General features: G+C 43.8%; 1 protein-coding gene across 11 annotated transcripts in view; it reads left to right on the top strand.

Annotated features, from left to right (window-relative positions):
• Positions 1-16,446, top strand: part of IKZF2 (IKAROS family zinc finger 2) — a 178,987-nt gene that overhangs the window by 25,356 nt on the left and 137,185 nt on the right. For 4 of the 11 annotated variants that reach the window (XM_078680588.1, XM_078680595.1, XM_078680586.1 and 1 more), the window contains exons 2-3: positions 5,524-5,572; positions 8,620-8,724. In XM_078680588.1, coding sequence (XP_078536714.1) covers positions 5,539-5,572; positions 8,620-8,724 — 139 coding nt within the window. In that variant the 5' untranslated portion in view covers positions 5,524-5,538. Of the gene's footprint in view, positions 1-5,523; positions 5,573-8,616; positions 8,725-8,789; positions 8,986-16,446 lie in introns of those variants that run through there. The other 7 variants (XM_078680594.1, XM_078680585.1, XM_078680587.1 and 4 more) reach the window with 3 other exon arrangements.

Raw genomic sequence — 16,446 nt, 5'->3', positions numbered from 1 at the left:
GAGAGGTCATCAAAGGGGGGAACTGAGAGAGCGCAAACTGATATAAATATATGAGTACATCACATTTACCTATAGAGAGCATAATTCATGAAGAGAAATGCCATGAGTGCTAATAGTATTTGAAATTATATTCTAAATGTATAGCTAATATAGAGATTTAAGTAGAAGTGGAATTAATACAGAAATGTGTGACATTATATGATTTTATTAGACGTGATTATTTTGAATCTATGTCGTGTAGCTGTTAACATATAAGATGGTCTGTGGTAAAACGCAGAACGTGGTAGGCCTCAGGGCCAGAGCTGGAGCTAAAAGGGAAGGTGTTTCTTTTCACGACACAGATTGTTTAACGTTTTTGGTCATTGCATTAATGGGCCATGATTTAGAGTAATGTTTTCTAAATAATAGAATAAGAGTTTTAACATGCTTTAATTAAATGAAGAAATAGAATGCTATAATCATAATGTGAAATATTGTAGGCCTGAAATGTTTTAGCATTGATTTACACGTACATGTCTGGGCTGAGAAATGTTGCAAGCCTTTTTAGAAGTCTATGAGAGTTGGGTTCTTGGCGGCAGATATCTGTCTGCAACAGGAAAGGGGGGATCCAATTATAAGTGAATGAATAGAGGCCTGTTCAGTAGACGGCCCAGACATGGAGGAGGGTTCTGGAATGTTTAAGGGGTATCAGCGGGCCGGAGAAGAGACTGAGAAGCAAGGTCAACTCTAACGTCTGAGGCCCAATACAAAGCATCATGGAAAAAGCCTGAAGTTGCACCACGTGAGAGGCGTTTCGCAAGGGGCGTCTCAAATGTTGTTGACTATTTTGTATTAGGGACAGCACCCCTGGGTGGAGTTAGAGCAGAGACCTGAGGACCCTTTAGAGAGCGGATGGGTAGGCAGTGAGGGGTCATGACTGGAGAACTTTAGGTTTTCACCAAGAGACTTAGAGTGGGTGACTTCCCTTGGGGGTCATTCATTGCTGACACCTTTGTTAGGTTGGGATTTGGTTAAGTAGGGATACCATCTAGAACAGGGTAGGGACGCCTAACCTGAGTTTGTTTTCCTCCAACCTAAATGAAGGAGAGATATGCGTCTATGCTGATAGCTTTGCTATTTTTAGAACTTGTGTTAGTGATTTCTGTTGCTCGTCTGAGGGCTTTTCGAGAGCACATGTATGTAATTGGACCTGTGTATCTCGTGAATCTCATTCTGAGATGCTTGTATTTGCAGCTCATTATATCTTTACAATAAACTTTTGAAACCTAGAAGTTGTCCGTGATCTTTGAGAGCAGAGTCCTTTCTTGGGTGAACTAATTTGCAGATAGGTGTACTGTTTCCTTCCAAGACAGGCAATAAAGGTTCAGTCGACCAGATCGAGGTTTGGATCAATAGAGATAAGTTATCGATCAAAATCTCGCCCTTTCAGTGTCAACTGCCCCCACCCGCTGTCTTGAAATTGCGACTTTATCTCTTCTCGACGGAAGAATCGGAAACTGACGTCTGCTCCCATTGGGCGCTGGAAGCTGGACCTGCTGTCACGCACTTGGAAATGGTGATTTGTTTTGTGTGTTATTTTGTTTTTTGTTCAATTAAATCAAAAAAATACCTTCTTTTAATCTTTTGCTTCTACTCCTTTCCTATTTCTTATTGAAATGCTTCTTTTTTAGGGTGCTGGGGTTCCCGTGTTCCTCTGTGCCGTTGTTATCCCCTCTCTTTTATTTTAAAGGATATGCAAAGCTTTTTGGGGTTATATTTATAGAGTTCCATAGATGTATGTCTAAAGACAGCAACGAGTGTATGCTTTTAATACACGATCTCGCTGCCTGCCTTATCGTCCCACCTTTCGCGGGACACTGCATCTCAGAACCACAAGGCCCCGCTTCCCTTTAAAGAGACACCGTCACACCGTCATTTTGACCTCAACAGGTTTTGAATGGGTTGGGGGTCACCGAGGGGCGAAGGATTCTGTATCGGTTACTGGCGCTTTGCCATACGCGTTTCTCAATCCGTCGTCCCAGAAATTAGTCTGTGTCATAACTTGTAGACCACGGTAATGAGCCGGAGCCTGGTGTGGGTCAGAGGTGGGCTGGCACTGCCGCCGCCGTGTGTAAAGTGACGGTGCGCGGGACCCTGCTCGGCATTCACTTTCGAGACTCGGTCACTTCTCTCGGTTCGTGGAGTCGGGACTTAGAAGCCCCCTTCGACCCGCCCCTCTGCTTTCAGAGGCTCTTCGTTTGAGGCATTTTACCTCAGACTTTAGCTAAAAGCGTGTTTCCTGTTGGTAACTTGTTCACAACCAGTGCAGGAGGAAAGCACTGCAAAGTGGTTTGGCACTTTTTCACAGAAATTACTTAAATAAAAGATATAAGTAGATGGATAACGTAAATACAAAACCATAGATAGACAGACAGATAGACAGACAGATAGATGTATAGATAGACAGATAGATAGATCCCCCTATTAGAAACAGACTCATCAAACCATCTACTCACAAACATGAGTTCAGTTGTTCAGTCCAAATTGTATTGCTTTTAACTACAATTAATTACGTAGTAAAATACATTAAAACATAATTTACCAACGGATAAGGCAGTCTATTCTTGTGGCATTCCTCGTCTCCCGGGCCCCCTGCGCTCTTAGGAGTATTTTATTGTAATATTTGCATAGCGCTTCATACCCCTGTTGTGGCCACAAAGCACTTAAAAGGAAGCGAGTAAAAACCCCAGCAAAACAGGAGAGCGCGGGATGTTGAAACTTAAGCTTTACCTTCTGGCTGTGCTGCGAATTTGATCCGCCGGCCATGAAAAAAAGAATAAAAAGAGGAACCATTTTTTTCTACTTTTTTTTGGGAAGTGATTCGGAGACAATGAACTGAAGCCGCCTGTTTTCCAGTAAGTAAGGCAGAAATTCCAGGAGTCAGGGCTAAATATACTTTGGTGGATCAATACAGAAATGGCTCGTGGTTGAATTATTTAGGTTCCCGCTGCTGGGAGACTTTTTTTTTTATTTTAAAGGAAAGGGGAAAAATGGAGGAGGGCGCGAGTGCTAGGGACAGAGCCTGCCCGCGCCCTCCTGCTAGCCCTGTAACTTTAACTTTAGCTTCCAGGCGCTGCAGGTGCCGCGTGGTTGATTCTGAAAGCGCCACACCTGTGTGCCTGAGGCTTCACCCTGTAGTGTACATACATAGATTATGATTCAGATATGGGTCGGCGCCAGGGCCCTATGCCTATCCAGTCGCCTTCCTCAACATAGTATTTATATATCTTCTAATGTCACACGCAGGACTTGGCGCTTCACCCTTCCGAATAGTAAAACCCAGTCACGTTTTGAGGTTATCAACAACGAATATGCGAGTGACACTTCTCATGTATTGAGTGTAACTAGAGATGATTTGCTTTTTTGTTTGTCTTACTAAAACCCTGACTGAAAGTTACTTTTCTGGCTCCCATTCCAAATACTGCGCTACTAAGACAGGGCAATAGCAGGAGTTACCAACTCCAATGGAAATACCAGACCCACGGTAACACTGTGGGCCCGGCGCTACTCGTGCACACCCAGCAGCCGCTGAAAACACTGTGGGCCCGGTGCGTCTCGTGCACACCCACCAGCTGCTAAAAACACTGTGGGCCCGGTGCGTCTCGTGCACACCCACCAGCTGCTGAAAACACTGTGGGCCCGGTGCGTCTCGTGCACACCCACCAGCTGCTGAAATCACTGTGGGCACGGTGCGTCTCGTGCACACCCAGCAGTCGCTGAAATCACTGTGGGCACAGTGCATCTCATGCACACCCACCAGCTGCTGAAATCACTGTGGGCCTGGTGCGTCTCATGCACACCCACCAGCTGCTGAAATCACTGTGGGCACGGTGTGTCTCGGTCACACCCAGCAGCCGCTAAAATCACTGTGGGCACAGTGCGTCTCGTGTACACCCAGCAGCCGCTAAAACCACAGTGGGCCCGGTGCGTTTCGTGCACTCCCAGCAGCTGCTGAAAACAGCGTGGATTCCAGTAAAACTCCAGGGGGATAGCGAGCGTTGAATTTCCTGCAGTGTGCATGGTGATTCCCCACTTGTTATAAAAGTCCTATAGTTCACCTAGCAATGGCGTAAATAAATCCCCCATTCCAAGAATGCCCATGATATCAGTGACATTGGGAGACACCGGTCTGTTTTCCAAACCACTGGTAATGGGACCCTCATTGGGGCACAGATATCTGCGTCAATTTGTTGTCTTTGGCCAAGCAAAGGAATTTCAAAGTTCCAAGTGTGCATGTGCCTGGTATATGTCCATGCAGGTGAGCATGTCATAGGCATCTTGCATAGGCCTGCATAGTCTCAGTGTTTCTCTGCTATCTTGTGTAGACACTATGCGGCTGTAAGTCATTACCAAGCAACTGCCCAGTACCTTGACTGTCCTTCACCTCAGCCAGGGCCATTTAGTATCCTAATGCCAATCGTAGCTAGGGTCACTGGAATTATGCAGCAGAGGTGGGCCAAATTATGTGGGAGGGTTGACTAAATTATGCAGAAAGAAAAGGCAAATTACCTGGTGTAATGTGGCACAATTTGTAGTGTTGTTCTATTCTGTGTATTTTACACACAGTATAACTGACTGTTACAGTGTACACATGGCAACACTGTTACTTCATTAGAACCACTGTAACAACCAAAGACAGTAGTTTACAACTGAATGATGACCAGTCCACCTCTACGAAGGGCCTTACACTACACTGGAGCACTTCTCACACGTTTTTATTAACTTTTGATCTGCTTGAGCTAGAGACAGATTTTCAAACACTGCACGTTACTTTGTACTCGATCTGCCACTTAGAAAATCGCAAAGCCAATGATGTTATTTGTAATTTGACTGTGTTTGATGTTTGGTTTAAGTATATAGCAATTGCTGTTTAGTGCTGTTGGCTATGGCCTAAGCGCTTGAATCAGTCCTAGGGACATAAAGAACATTAGACACTGTTAACATTATATGAGCTACAGAAATATCTTTGAAATGTGATCTCATTACAGTCTAAGGATGACAAGACAGCAGGGTGGCCAATGCATTGGCTACTTATATAGGTGAAGTCTACAGGTCGTAGTAGGGGCACTGACTCAGCCTTTCACCTTTCTTAGAACAGAGAATTGAGTAACAGTGAGTTTAGAAATAATAACCGCTTGTATGAAAGCGTAGGAGGCCAATAAATTGTGTGTGTTGCTCTTTACAAACTGTCTTCTCTGGCGAGGGCATTCTTCTCCCCCAAACTAGACACAGTTGATAGATAAGGCAGAAGATGTGTGAAGGAGCATTCCTGGGGTCTTCATTAATGAATCTTCAAGCCATTGTTCTACGCTGATCACTCACTGTAGAAAAGAAAGCCCTTAGCGAGCAGAAGGACACTCGAGCAAACTAGTGCCCCCTACAGGTGGCAGAGTTATGCGGTCTGGCGCTCTGTTGAAATAAGTCGTAAAACGTCCTTGATGCGACTCTGGCATCTGCCTGAAGCTTGCCACGTTTGTCTTTCAGCACTGCACTTTGACTATGGAAACAGAGACGGCGGATGGCTACATAAATAGTGAGTACTTCTGTGCGCCCTACTGTAAAAACGCTTGTGCTTTCCTCTGTCCGGGCACGGCGCCCTCTTTGGGCTGCAGAGGCAGCGCAGTCTGTGCTTACTCTCTTGCCGTCCCTCCCTAACCTCATCCCTTACCTCCCCTTCCCTCTTTCTCTTCCCTACCATTCCCTTTCCCTCCCCTGCACATCTTTCTTGCTTTCTTTCTTTCTTTCTTTCTTTCTTTCTTTCTTTCTTTCTTTCTTTCTTTTTTCTTTTTCCTTTCTTTCTTCATTTCTCCTTCTCTGGGCCACATAGGGAGCAGTAACAAGTGTTGCCAATTTGTATTTATTTATTTATTTATTTTAAAGGTTTTATATAGCGCTGGCTAGACCCGGAGGTATCAGAGCGCTTTACATGAGCATCAGATCATAGTTACAGGTTACATCGTTACAAAGGTTACACAGTTATAATAGCATGGCAACATAGTTACTTGTAAGGTCAAGATAAACAGTAAGCACAAATACGTAAGGGGAAAGCAGGCAAGGGGGGAAGGAGCTGGGGAAGTAGACAGGTAAAGAAGGCGGGAAAGAGGAGGTTGAGGGTGAAGGACATCGCATGGAAAGAGGAGGGGAAGTAGTCCTCCCTGGAGTGAGAGAGACTGGTGATTGCCATGGCCTAATTGCTGAATATTGTCTTGAAGCCAGTTTAACAGCGCAGAGAGTTTCTTGGTGTTCAAGCAAGGGTGCAGTGGGTGGATGTAGGCAGTGACAAGTATCTGGAGGAGATGGAATTTCACGGCGGGTAGGGATGATGATGGAGGCTGAATGCCTCAATCAGAGAACTTATGCCTTCCTCTGCCCCCAGATTGTCCTTAGTGCCCCCAGTTGGATAGCATGGCAACAGGCTGCAGAGCTACACACGTGGCAGCTAATGCTGTAGTGACTGGGTGAACCACTTTAGGGCTGTACTAGCCCTGAGTTTCAGGTCCTAGGACATTCTTTATTTGACATTCTCTATGTTAAATTATGTTATGCTGTGCTGTTTTATGCACTGCCTTGATGTGCTACACTATACTATTTTATTGTGTGGTGTGTCATGCTAGGCTATGGGATCCTACTTAAGTTTAGTTGGAATTGCACTCCAATGTATTATGCTGTTATTTTGTATTATGTTTTTTCCTGTAGGGTGCATATTGTGTTGAACAGGTGTTTAGACAGAATATCGGTAAAATACATATTATGGGGCAAACTATTGTGTCAAGAGTATAGATGAGAAAAATATTGTGGCTGTAAGTTTCTATAGGTAAGCAAAGATTTACTAAATATAAGTCCACATATATGCACCTTGACGATATATATATCTTCATGGTAAGTAGATGTGGAGCTCAGTGTAGTAATTCTATACTTACCTATTTGCGCTTACCTTCTCAATATTTTGGTCCTTGATATTTTTGGCGCGATATTCTGTCCACGTAATATCTTTGTTTCCGGTATTCTATCAGCGATCTGTTGAAGACTGCCCTTCTGTGGGCCTTTCAGTGCAGTGGCCTAGCATGAATGTGGGCTTGGGCGGCTCGTCTGTCTGCATCTGGCCAGAGGTTTCTGGTTGTGGTTGAACTATCATGGCTCCATTTATTGTCATTCATGTTTGTGAGAAAAGAACACTGTTAGTGCTTCTTTTTGTATGTGTGTGGACGCTTTTTATTCTGTCGGTGGACTCTGGTAGTTATGTGAATGGGATTCCATAGCTGTAATGATGAGCGTTTGTTTGTGGCGTTATGTCTGCACTTTGCTTTTTTTTACAGTCCCCTCTCATGCTTCTTGTATTTACCAGATAACCATTAAACAACACAATGATTTATGCCATCTGATTGCCTGTGTCTTTAAAAGATGCAGCCACCTGGATGCACATAGGCATCATTTCTTTGATATCTAGTTATGTTCATTTTTAATAGCGTGTAGTACCAGTTTTATTATATAGCTGACCTAAATAATTGGCATAATTAACACAGAAATGTCTTTCTTTCCATCTAATTAAATTCCTTAAAGAATGGCCTTTGTTTTATTCCACCTGCATTAAAACCCTACTCAGGCCTGCAGCATGTGGGCTGTCTGTATTATATGAGAGAGTAACTGGTTATGTTGAAAAGGTAATGGTGAGGCTGTGGAATGTATAGTGCCACTGTGTGGACGTGGGCAGAGAAATAAACACACGGCTCGAGTCTTACTTAGCTGCAGCACACTCGTGTGGCTTGGGTTAATAACTTTGCGTTGAAGTGGGAGCTGCTGTTTGCCGCTTCATCTGTACGATTGTGCGTCTCTGTGTTTAAGCAGTGCTGCATGCTTGTTTCTGCTATGTAATGTGGTGTTTGTCGGTTTCCATGAAAGTGCATTTTGTTACTTTGTAAAGCATGTTCATGTGTCTGGTTGTTTCAGGGGGTGCTTGTGTATTTGCTGCTGTACACGTGCTGACTTATGCGGACTGGGTGTGCTTAGTGCACACGTCTAAGTGATTGTGACCGTGTATGCAGATCTTTAGTTGTGTAAAGTGTATTTGCTTATATGGAGTTTGTGGGCACATTTACAAGCCCCTTGCGCCACTTTTGCGTCACTTTCCCCATATTAAAAATTACGCAAAAGTGGCGCAAGGTGCTTGTAAATCTGCCCTGTGTGTTTAAGGTTATATGAAATGTGTCTTAACAGTTGTATCTGTATGTCTGCTGTTGTGTATGAAGTTTTGTGGACGAAGTGTGCGTCTGCCCTGCCATGCATGCTAAATACTGTGCAGTTTGTCCGTCTTTCCCGTATCAGGATAGCATTGAGCCAGTAGGCATTTGTAAAGCGCCAAGAGGCGTGGTCTGGGCCGCATCAAAGCGCCCTTTCCTGCGCACACAGCGCTGCATGAGCGGCGGCGGCTCACTCTCCCCCGGCTGCAGCCGACCCCGCAGGCTGCCGCAGGTTCTTGTTTTTGCCCGAGTGAGGCTGGCTTTGAAGATTTGATCTCCGCCTTGAGCATCAGCTGTGTGTGGGGCAGTAACTAAAGTCCATCTTTTTGTTCCATGAAAGCAGGAGACTCCGAGCTTCTGCCCGAAAGGGATCCCTCCAACATGGCCATTGACCTCACGTCCAGCACGCCCAATGGGCACCACGCATCGCCAGGTCACATGACGAACAGTAAGTCTTTCATTACTTTTTCCTTTCATTGTAAAGCTTCTCCCCTGCGATCCCCCGGTGTCATCCTCATGTCTGAGAAGGCACGGCCGCCGCTGTGGGCTTGGCAGACGCACGCAGAGGAGGCAGCTGCCAGCAACGCGCTGCCAGACGGCGCAGGTACCTGGGCTGCCAGACGGCTCTGGGCTTCCTCAGCCATGAACGTGCTGCCGCCGCTCGCTTACCCCAGGCTGGCCTTTGGTGGCTGGTGCCTTCCCGCGCCAGGTAGGCTACGCAGGGATGCGCCGGACTACGGGCACAGGGGAACCACGCCATTCCCCCCTTCCTCCAACAGTCAGGAGTCTTTTTATTGTATGGTCCACATTGTTACTTGACTAACAGTGCTGCAGAGCTAACTTTTTGCCAGAATAGCTGTCCACTCCTTGGCTGTTGGAAGTGTGATTAGAGTACGTTACTATGGAAAACTTCTGTACTGTATATAAAATGTCATGGATGTTACATTTATCTTCTTTCTTTCTTTCTTTCTTTCTTTCTTTCTTTCTTTCTTTCTTTCTTTCTTTCTTTCTTTTTTCTCCCTTTTAGTTTATCTTTCTTTTTTCTTTTCTTTCCCCTTGCTCTCATTTCTTTATGCCTTCTATACTTTGTCAAGTTTTTCCCTCTCACCCTCTCTTTCATTTCCGATGCTTCTTGATTTTCTTTTGTATTTTATTGCTTTTTGTCTACACTTTCTCTTGGAGTGTTTCTTACCTGCTGTATTTATTCTCACTGTTCTCCTTTACACTTTCCTTTCTGTTTGTGATTCCTCTTCTCATCGGTTCTTTGTCTCTGTCTTTTTGTCTCTCTCGTTCTCTCTTCATATTTTCTCTTCCCTTTTACTTTCTCCTATCTGACTTTTAAGTGTTCTAAGTTATTTTTTTCTTCTTCCTCTTCCTCACTTTATTTCATTTTCCCACTCTTTCCCACTCTTTCTTTGCTACTTTTCTCACGATTTTGTTATCTTTGCTTTTTGTGTTTTTTGTTCCAAACATTTGTCAATTAATCACTTTTGCCCTCATTTTCGTACCCTCTTGCTTTCTCTGTAGTTTATGCTCTTTCTTTATCATACATTTTGTTTGTTTTGTAGATTTATTTCTGAATTGTGCGTTTATGTATTTAATTACGTGTATATTATTCCTGGATTTGTATGCTCTCTTTCAATTTCCCAGCATGCCATTTCTGTACTTATAATTATTACTGCATTATCTATCTATCTATCTATCTATCTATCTATCTATCTATCTATCTATCTATCTATCTATCTATCTATCTATCTATCTATCTATCTATCTATCTATCTATCTATCTACTTTCCATCAGTCTACTCGTAATTCTGTCCCCGACCTTCAAACCTTCATTCTGTCTGAGGTATTCAGATTTTTTTAAAGGTATACAACCTAGCTATCCAAACGGTATGCTTGGTAAGGGCTGCACTCATGCAACAGATGCGTAGGGAATGGAAGTAAAAAGCTGTCTCCTTTTATGGCAGGTTAGCGGTGCCCTGGGAGCTCTGAACATGGTGGGGATCAATACACTGTATTGAAAGATGTACATGTGGGCCACAAGAGTGCCTACCCATGCTCATGACCAAGAGAATTTCTTTGTTAGCACATCTTACTAGACAAAAGTCTAACGTTTTACTGTACTTTCTAAAGATGTGTTCATGAAATATTAAAAAAAAAAAATAGTTTACCAAGCAAGCCTCATCTTTAAGAGAGGTACAGGTAACAGGTAGGGAGCTGACATCTTTCTTTGGAAAATGGAATAAATTAAGCATTTATTCAGAATATTGTTTTAAAGAAATTACCCCAAAAAAGCGTTTAAAATGGAAGGATGGAGATTCCATAGAAACAACAAATACCGCCAGGAGTGCGGGTCTCACAGGCCATGGCTGCTCACTGTGTCAGGGTTTTTGTAGAAATAAACCAGGGTTACTACTTGTGCATCTCCTGGTGACTGCACTTTGGACTGAATCGCCTCTGGCCACCAGGGTACATTTAAAGTACAGATCTGCTCATGGGGATGGGAAAACAGTCAAGACTTCATTCTCATTCATTCTTTGAACTCATTCGAGACTGACAGTAGCAGCTTGTAGAAATAGGACAGAATCAGATGCATGCAACAAGTACACAGAGCAATATGGTTCAGTGGGCGGAGAAAGGGCATTCAAAGACCATTATCATACACTGTAACATCTGTTATTTGTGGCGCTTAGAAAGGCAGAAGTGCACTATTCACTCCTATATAAAAAAACGAGCTTGACAAAACCAAAGGTGGAATGATGCACCCGTAAACAAATAGAACAATAAGTCTTTGGGTCCATTAAAAAAAATTCTGCTTTATTCAAATCCAGTAGTCAAAGTTGTAGAATCCAAAGGTTAAAAATGTCCAGCCAACACGTTTCACTCAAGCTCTCTTAGACTTCTTCAGGGCTTGTGCTTATATGTCATTGAGCATCTATTTCAATTTGTTTTTTAATCCATCAATTTTCCATGTTTTTCCACTTTATTTTGTAACTGACTCCAGTGGTAATTACTAATTCGATATGGGGATATTTATTCCCCTTGTCCAATACCTAAATCCGTATTGTGTAGTGGAAACCCACGTCTGGTTGTTTTCATTAAAAAAACAAGCTACTAGAAGTAAAATCCAAGTAAAAGCCAGGAGATCACTCTGTGCCTGTCTTAAGAGTTTGGATACCTGTTTCGGACACTTTGTTATTATTAGGAGCGACCCTCAAAACAGTTCTATAGTTGGGGGTTAAATACCTAATGCTGCGATCTCTGTAATATCTGCAGGTCGAAGGTCAAACATCAGCATACCATTACATTATTCAATGACTGATGCAAGTAGCTGTTTTGTTTAGAGGCAGATCATTGCGTTTTGAGTTCTATACAGCACTTCGGAGACAAGTGCAAAATAAAAATAAAAACTTTCTACAAGAATGAACTTCTGTATTCCTATGCACCTTTTAAAGCCGAGCATTCCCAGCCTTTTGCCTTTCAACAGTATGAAAGAACTCTTACACTGTGCACCCTATGCACTCTGTCTGCCTCTGCCTTGATACTGCAGCAGGGTAATGGCACTGGCATCAGAAAACCCAAGCCTTGCGAAAATGATGCTATCGGTGTTGGTTAGAGGGACTCTAGGTTCTGGTGCATCCACTGGTGAGTCCATGGACTGCGCCAGGGCTCACTAGCCCAAACAGCGCGCTGTAGCTGCAGCCAGAAAATCTGCCACGGTTCGGAGCAGCAGGAGTTACATTTCTACAAATCAGATCAAACATACATACTTAGGTATATGCATAAAGCATGCATGCTTAGAATAAATATAATACCTGCCTACATACATTTATATATGCATGTATACACACAGTCAGGAACAATACATACTAATCTCTGTCTGTATTCAGCCCTGTTTGTTCCTACCACATAGTTGTACATTAGTATGTTGTATATTTTCATCTGCTTTGTCTGTTTGTAGAGGTTTTAATTAACCATACAAAAAAATTGACTACTACTACGAATCTCTGGCCATCAGAGGAAAATGGGCAGGGCCTGAGACGGACATGAGATGATACCACAAATGGTGTTGAGCCTAATATAGTTTTCCCCTTTCTCCAGGATTTCATATTGTCTTTTTTTGGCATAAACATATTTACAGACTGTCATTGCCACTAACAAGTAGAATGGTGTAGAGGGCATCTCATATTTTAGCTTTTCGTTTCATTATCAAATATCTCTGTGACTTCATCGCCCTCAACTGCACACTACACTTCATTGACTCCACTAAATCAATTTGAGTGGTGCTAGATAAAACCTAAACATGCAGGACCACATCAGATCATTGACCAAAGGAGCGAGCTTCCAACTTTGCATCCTTAGAAAACTCAAACCCTACCTTCACTGAGATGACTTTAAATCGGCGGTGCAAGCACTTGTCATCTCTAGACTAGAATACGGCAGTGATACTCTATGCGGACTGCCGAAACTCAGTTTAGCCCCCATCAGAGCATCTCTAAATGCTGCTACTGGACTCATCACAGGTTCTAAGAAGACCAACCACATTTCGCCGGTCCTGAATTCGCTCAATTGGCTTCCCTTTGAGGCAAGTATCCAACTAAAGATCGCTTGCATGACCCTTAGAGCACTTCACTACAACACCCCACTCTACCTGACTAACAAGCTGCAACTATCCGGGGGCTCCAGGTCCACAAGGAGCACCGGCACACTGCTGCTCAAGCTAAAGAAGTTCATTCTCTGGCGTCGCCTCGAGAATCTGGAACTCCCTTCCAGTGGAAACAAGACTGATTCCCTCTACACTTGCCTTCAAAAGGGAAGTTAAAGCTCTACTAATTTACAATGCCTTGAACTAGATGCTTTGCTCCTCTTGCCTCTAGCTTAATTTACAAGTATTACTGTTGTGACCCTTTGTCACCGGCCATATTATCTGGTTTGCTCTTGTTGTATATTTCCCTACTTTTCGTTCTCACTCAACCTGCTTCCTATGTCCGCCTCAATTTTATCCTGCTCCTTTTTGTATTTTGTCCCACTGTTTCCTTGATTTCTCTCCACTAGCTGTTTTCCTATGTCTGCCTGAACCGTATGTTAAGCTCTCTGATACCCAACTGGGTCATGTTTGCGCTATACAAAACTTTAAATAAATAAATAAATTATAAAACCTCTTGCGAAAGGCAGACAGGCCGGAAATATTAGGGAGATAGAAGGGATATGATGTGATCTGTGATAAAGAACGACCAGAAGCTCCACTATGGAGAAGCAATGAAAGGAGGGTGTGAAATAAAAGGCAAATAGAGACCGGAATGGAAGAAAAAGCAAGCGAGAGAGAAAGCTGAGTTGAAAAGCAGACATGAGGAGATAGAAAAATTTTACCAGTTCAGCACTCAATAGGTTCAACTCCGTGCATGTGCTGAGGTGGGTTTCTAAAATCCCTCACCTCTAGTGATCTTCATCTAGTCAGAGTGGCTCGGGATGGCAGTACGACAGGTGGTAGTGAGTGACTCATAATCAACCAGCTAGTCAGGCTCAGTCAGATCCTTTTCTGGCAGCAGTATTGTATTACTCATGCAGTTCTCCACTGTCACTGAAAGGCGGCAGTGCATCTTGTGCACTATACAAAGTGAAAGACCACGCATGTTGCTTTTCTTTAATTTTTAATTGTATTTGACCCCATCTGTTCCCATTTTTCACACAGTGGGGTTCGGCCCTGGGAAGCTAGTTAACCCAATGCCACTCTGTGATGAGTGGAAAGGGTGGGATCTCTACTCGTGAATGATGTATACCTCATGAAGGGATGTAGCCTGTGAAGCCTGAGGCTAGACTCTGTTATCGCTACTGGCCCACACTGCATATTCAAACAATTCTATGACTCTGAACGACTGTAGGAAGGTGAACCCTGTGTTATTAAAGTGACATGCACAGCATGCTGATGAAACTAGCTCGGTTCCGGATCCTTGTTTAGAGCAACGGAAAGGCAGGCTAGCCAGAGATCCTATCTCATAGTAAAAGTGTGTGTCAAAATGTTTTTTTAAAAAAGAGGTAGAAAATTAGGTAGAGCAGCGCCCCCAATGTCTGAACTCACAAGCCACCTCTGTGGCAGGTGAACATATCTGTGTGGTCAAAGATCCTACTTTAAGAGTTCTCAATTTCTTCTGAAGGTCTGGCTTTCCTTTCTCTTTCTCAAGTTCTCTGTTTATCTGCCTTGCCCTGTGTTCTTCATCTCCAGCCCTCCTTTCACACTAACTACCCTCTTGCATGACATTTCAACACTTTTGGTCTCTTCATTTCCATTTTTCAAGTGGGCTCCTCCAGTCTCAATAATAGCTCTCAAGTATTGGTCCCCTCTCTGTGCCTTGATGAGACCTTCTCTCAGCACTCGCGATGATGCCTTCTTAGCACAATGGATGAGGCATCCTCTCAGCTCTAGGGAGGAGGTCTCCTCTCAGTGGTATAAAGGAGGCCTCTTCTTAGCAATAATGAGGAGGCTCACTTTCAGGCTAGGTTGCCGGCACAAGCAGGTCTTCCAGTGTGCTGATATACAGGAGTTCCAGGCTAATAAGCGTGTCACCAAGCAAAATACACGAGGTGTCCTGATTTATACCCTCAGTGGGTCTTCTCCAAAATTGATTTACTTATATTGATATATAGAGACGTATAGGTGGCTGGGAGTAACATAAATGAACTCATACATCGAAACCCCAGTCACTGTGAAGATTAGGTTTTTATGGTCCTGAAGAAAAGCCGTTAGATCATTCACAAGACTTAATTAGGCTTGAAACATGTCAACCATCAACTACCTTAGATAATCATTTCTAGTTGATGGCACCACATATTTTAACATGGGTAGTAGGACTCAATCATTAAAATATTTCTGTAGAGTACCACGTGTCCTATTTTTATCTCACTCTTTCACATATTTATTTAAAATTCACCAATCTACTATTTTGCCCACACACCCACATTTCACCATATAGCTTATAATAAGATCTCTGGTAAAGAGCCCCCTTTGAGGGTGCCCGTCGGGCATTGCAGCGCCAGCCTGACGAGAATCATAAGCACAATGATGAAGCCTGACACCGGTCTAGGGGTGTGAGGACATTTGTTTCTACAGAGTAATGCTCTCTGCAGACTCTGTGGAACTTAACTGACCTAAGCAGACAAATCCGTACTTACTAGGAACTACATACCCCTGTGATCTTGACTTACTTTCAGTGCCTTAATGAGGCCTACTCTTAGATCTAAAAAAGAAACCTTCCACACAGAGCTAATGAGGCTGCCTTCTCTGAGTGCTAGGGAGAAGGCCTTCTCTCAGCGTTAAGGTGTAGGCGTCTTCTTCTTGCCTGGGAAGAGGCCTTCTCTCATCACAAGGAAGAGGCTTCCTCACCACAAGGAGGAGGCCGCCTCTCTGTGTGAGAGAGGGTCTTCTTACAATGAGGAGGCTTCCTCTCATTGAGAGGGTCGAGACTTCTTCTCAATGCAAGAAAGGGAGCCTCCTCTGAACACCGCAAGAGAGGGCCTCCTTTCTGTGCTTGGTCCACAAGCCTGGAAGTGGAACTCGTCTCCCAATTTAATAACAAATTAACAACAAAACATTTGTATTTTGGAAGCTTTACTCTCTATTGCCTCTAAAGAGTTAACCATGATAGTAATCGTCTATTACTTTGATGAATATTTCATCAATAAATAGGTTAAGGGGCAAACGGGTCGCGGGGGGGGGGGGGGATAAACACAAAACAAAATTACCTGCACCCGTCACGCTCTTCTGGTCTTTTTCACCGAGGGAAGGCACTGGCTCCCAGAATGCCCTGCGGCCAATCCTGAAGCTGCTCTCAGACATGAAGGGAGCTTCAGGATTGGTTTGAGTGCCTTTAATTTGCGCACCAGGAGAGACTGTGAGTCTTTGCATGCTCTGTTTAACCCTGCTGCATTGCTGGATTGGAGAGAGCTCTTCACCGCGCAGGTCGGTTTGGCCCTGCCACTCCCCTCAGTGCCTATCACTACCAGGGCCCATCCCCAAGACTCGTTAGGAAAGGACAAAAAAAACGAGTGTCTTTTATTTTTCCTTTCCTTCTGTGTTTTTTGGGAAGGCGACTGTGCTCCACTATAGTGGAGGAGCCGTCGCTGCAGAGTGCCAAGATGTCCATGAGTGAAAGGAACACTTTACAACCAT

The sequence above is a fragment of the Lissotriton helveticus genome, chromosome 3_1 (assembly GCF_964261635.1).
Source record: "Lissotriton helveticus chromosome 3_1, aLisHel1.1, whole genome shotgun sequence".
NCBI classification, from domain to species: domain Eukaryota; kingdom Metazoa; phylum Chordata; class Amphibia; order Caudata; family Salamandridae; genus Lissotriton; species Lissotriton helveticus.
Note: the sequence above shows the minus strand (reverse complement) of the source record. Positions and strands in the feature narration are given on the sequence as shown.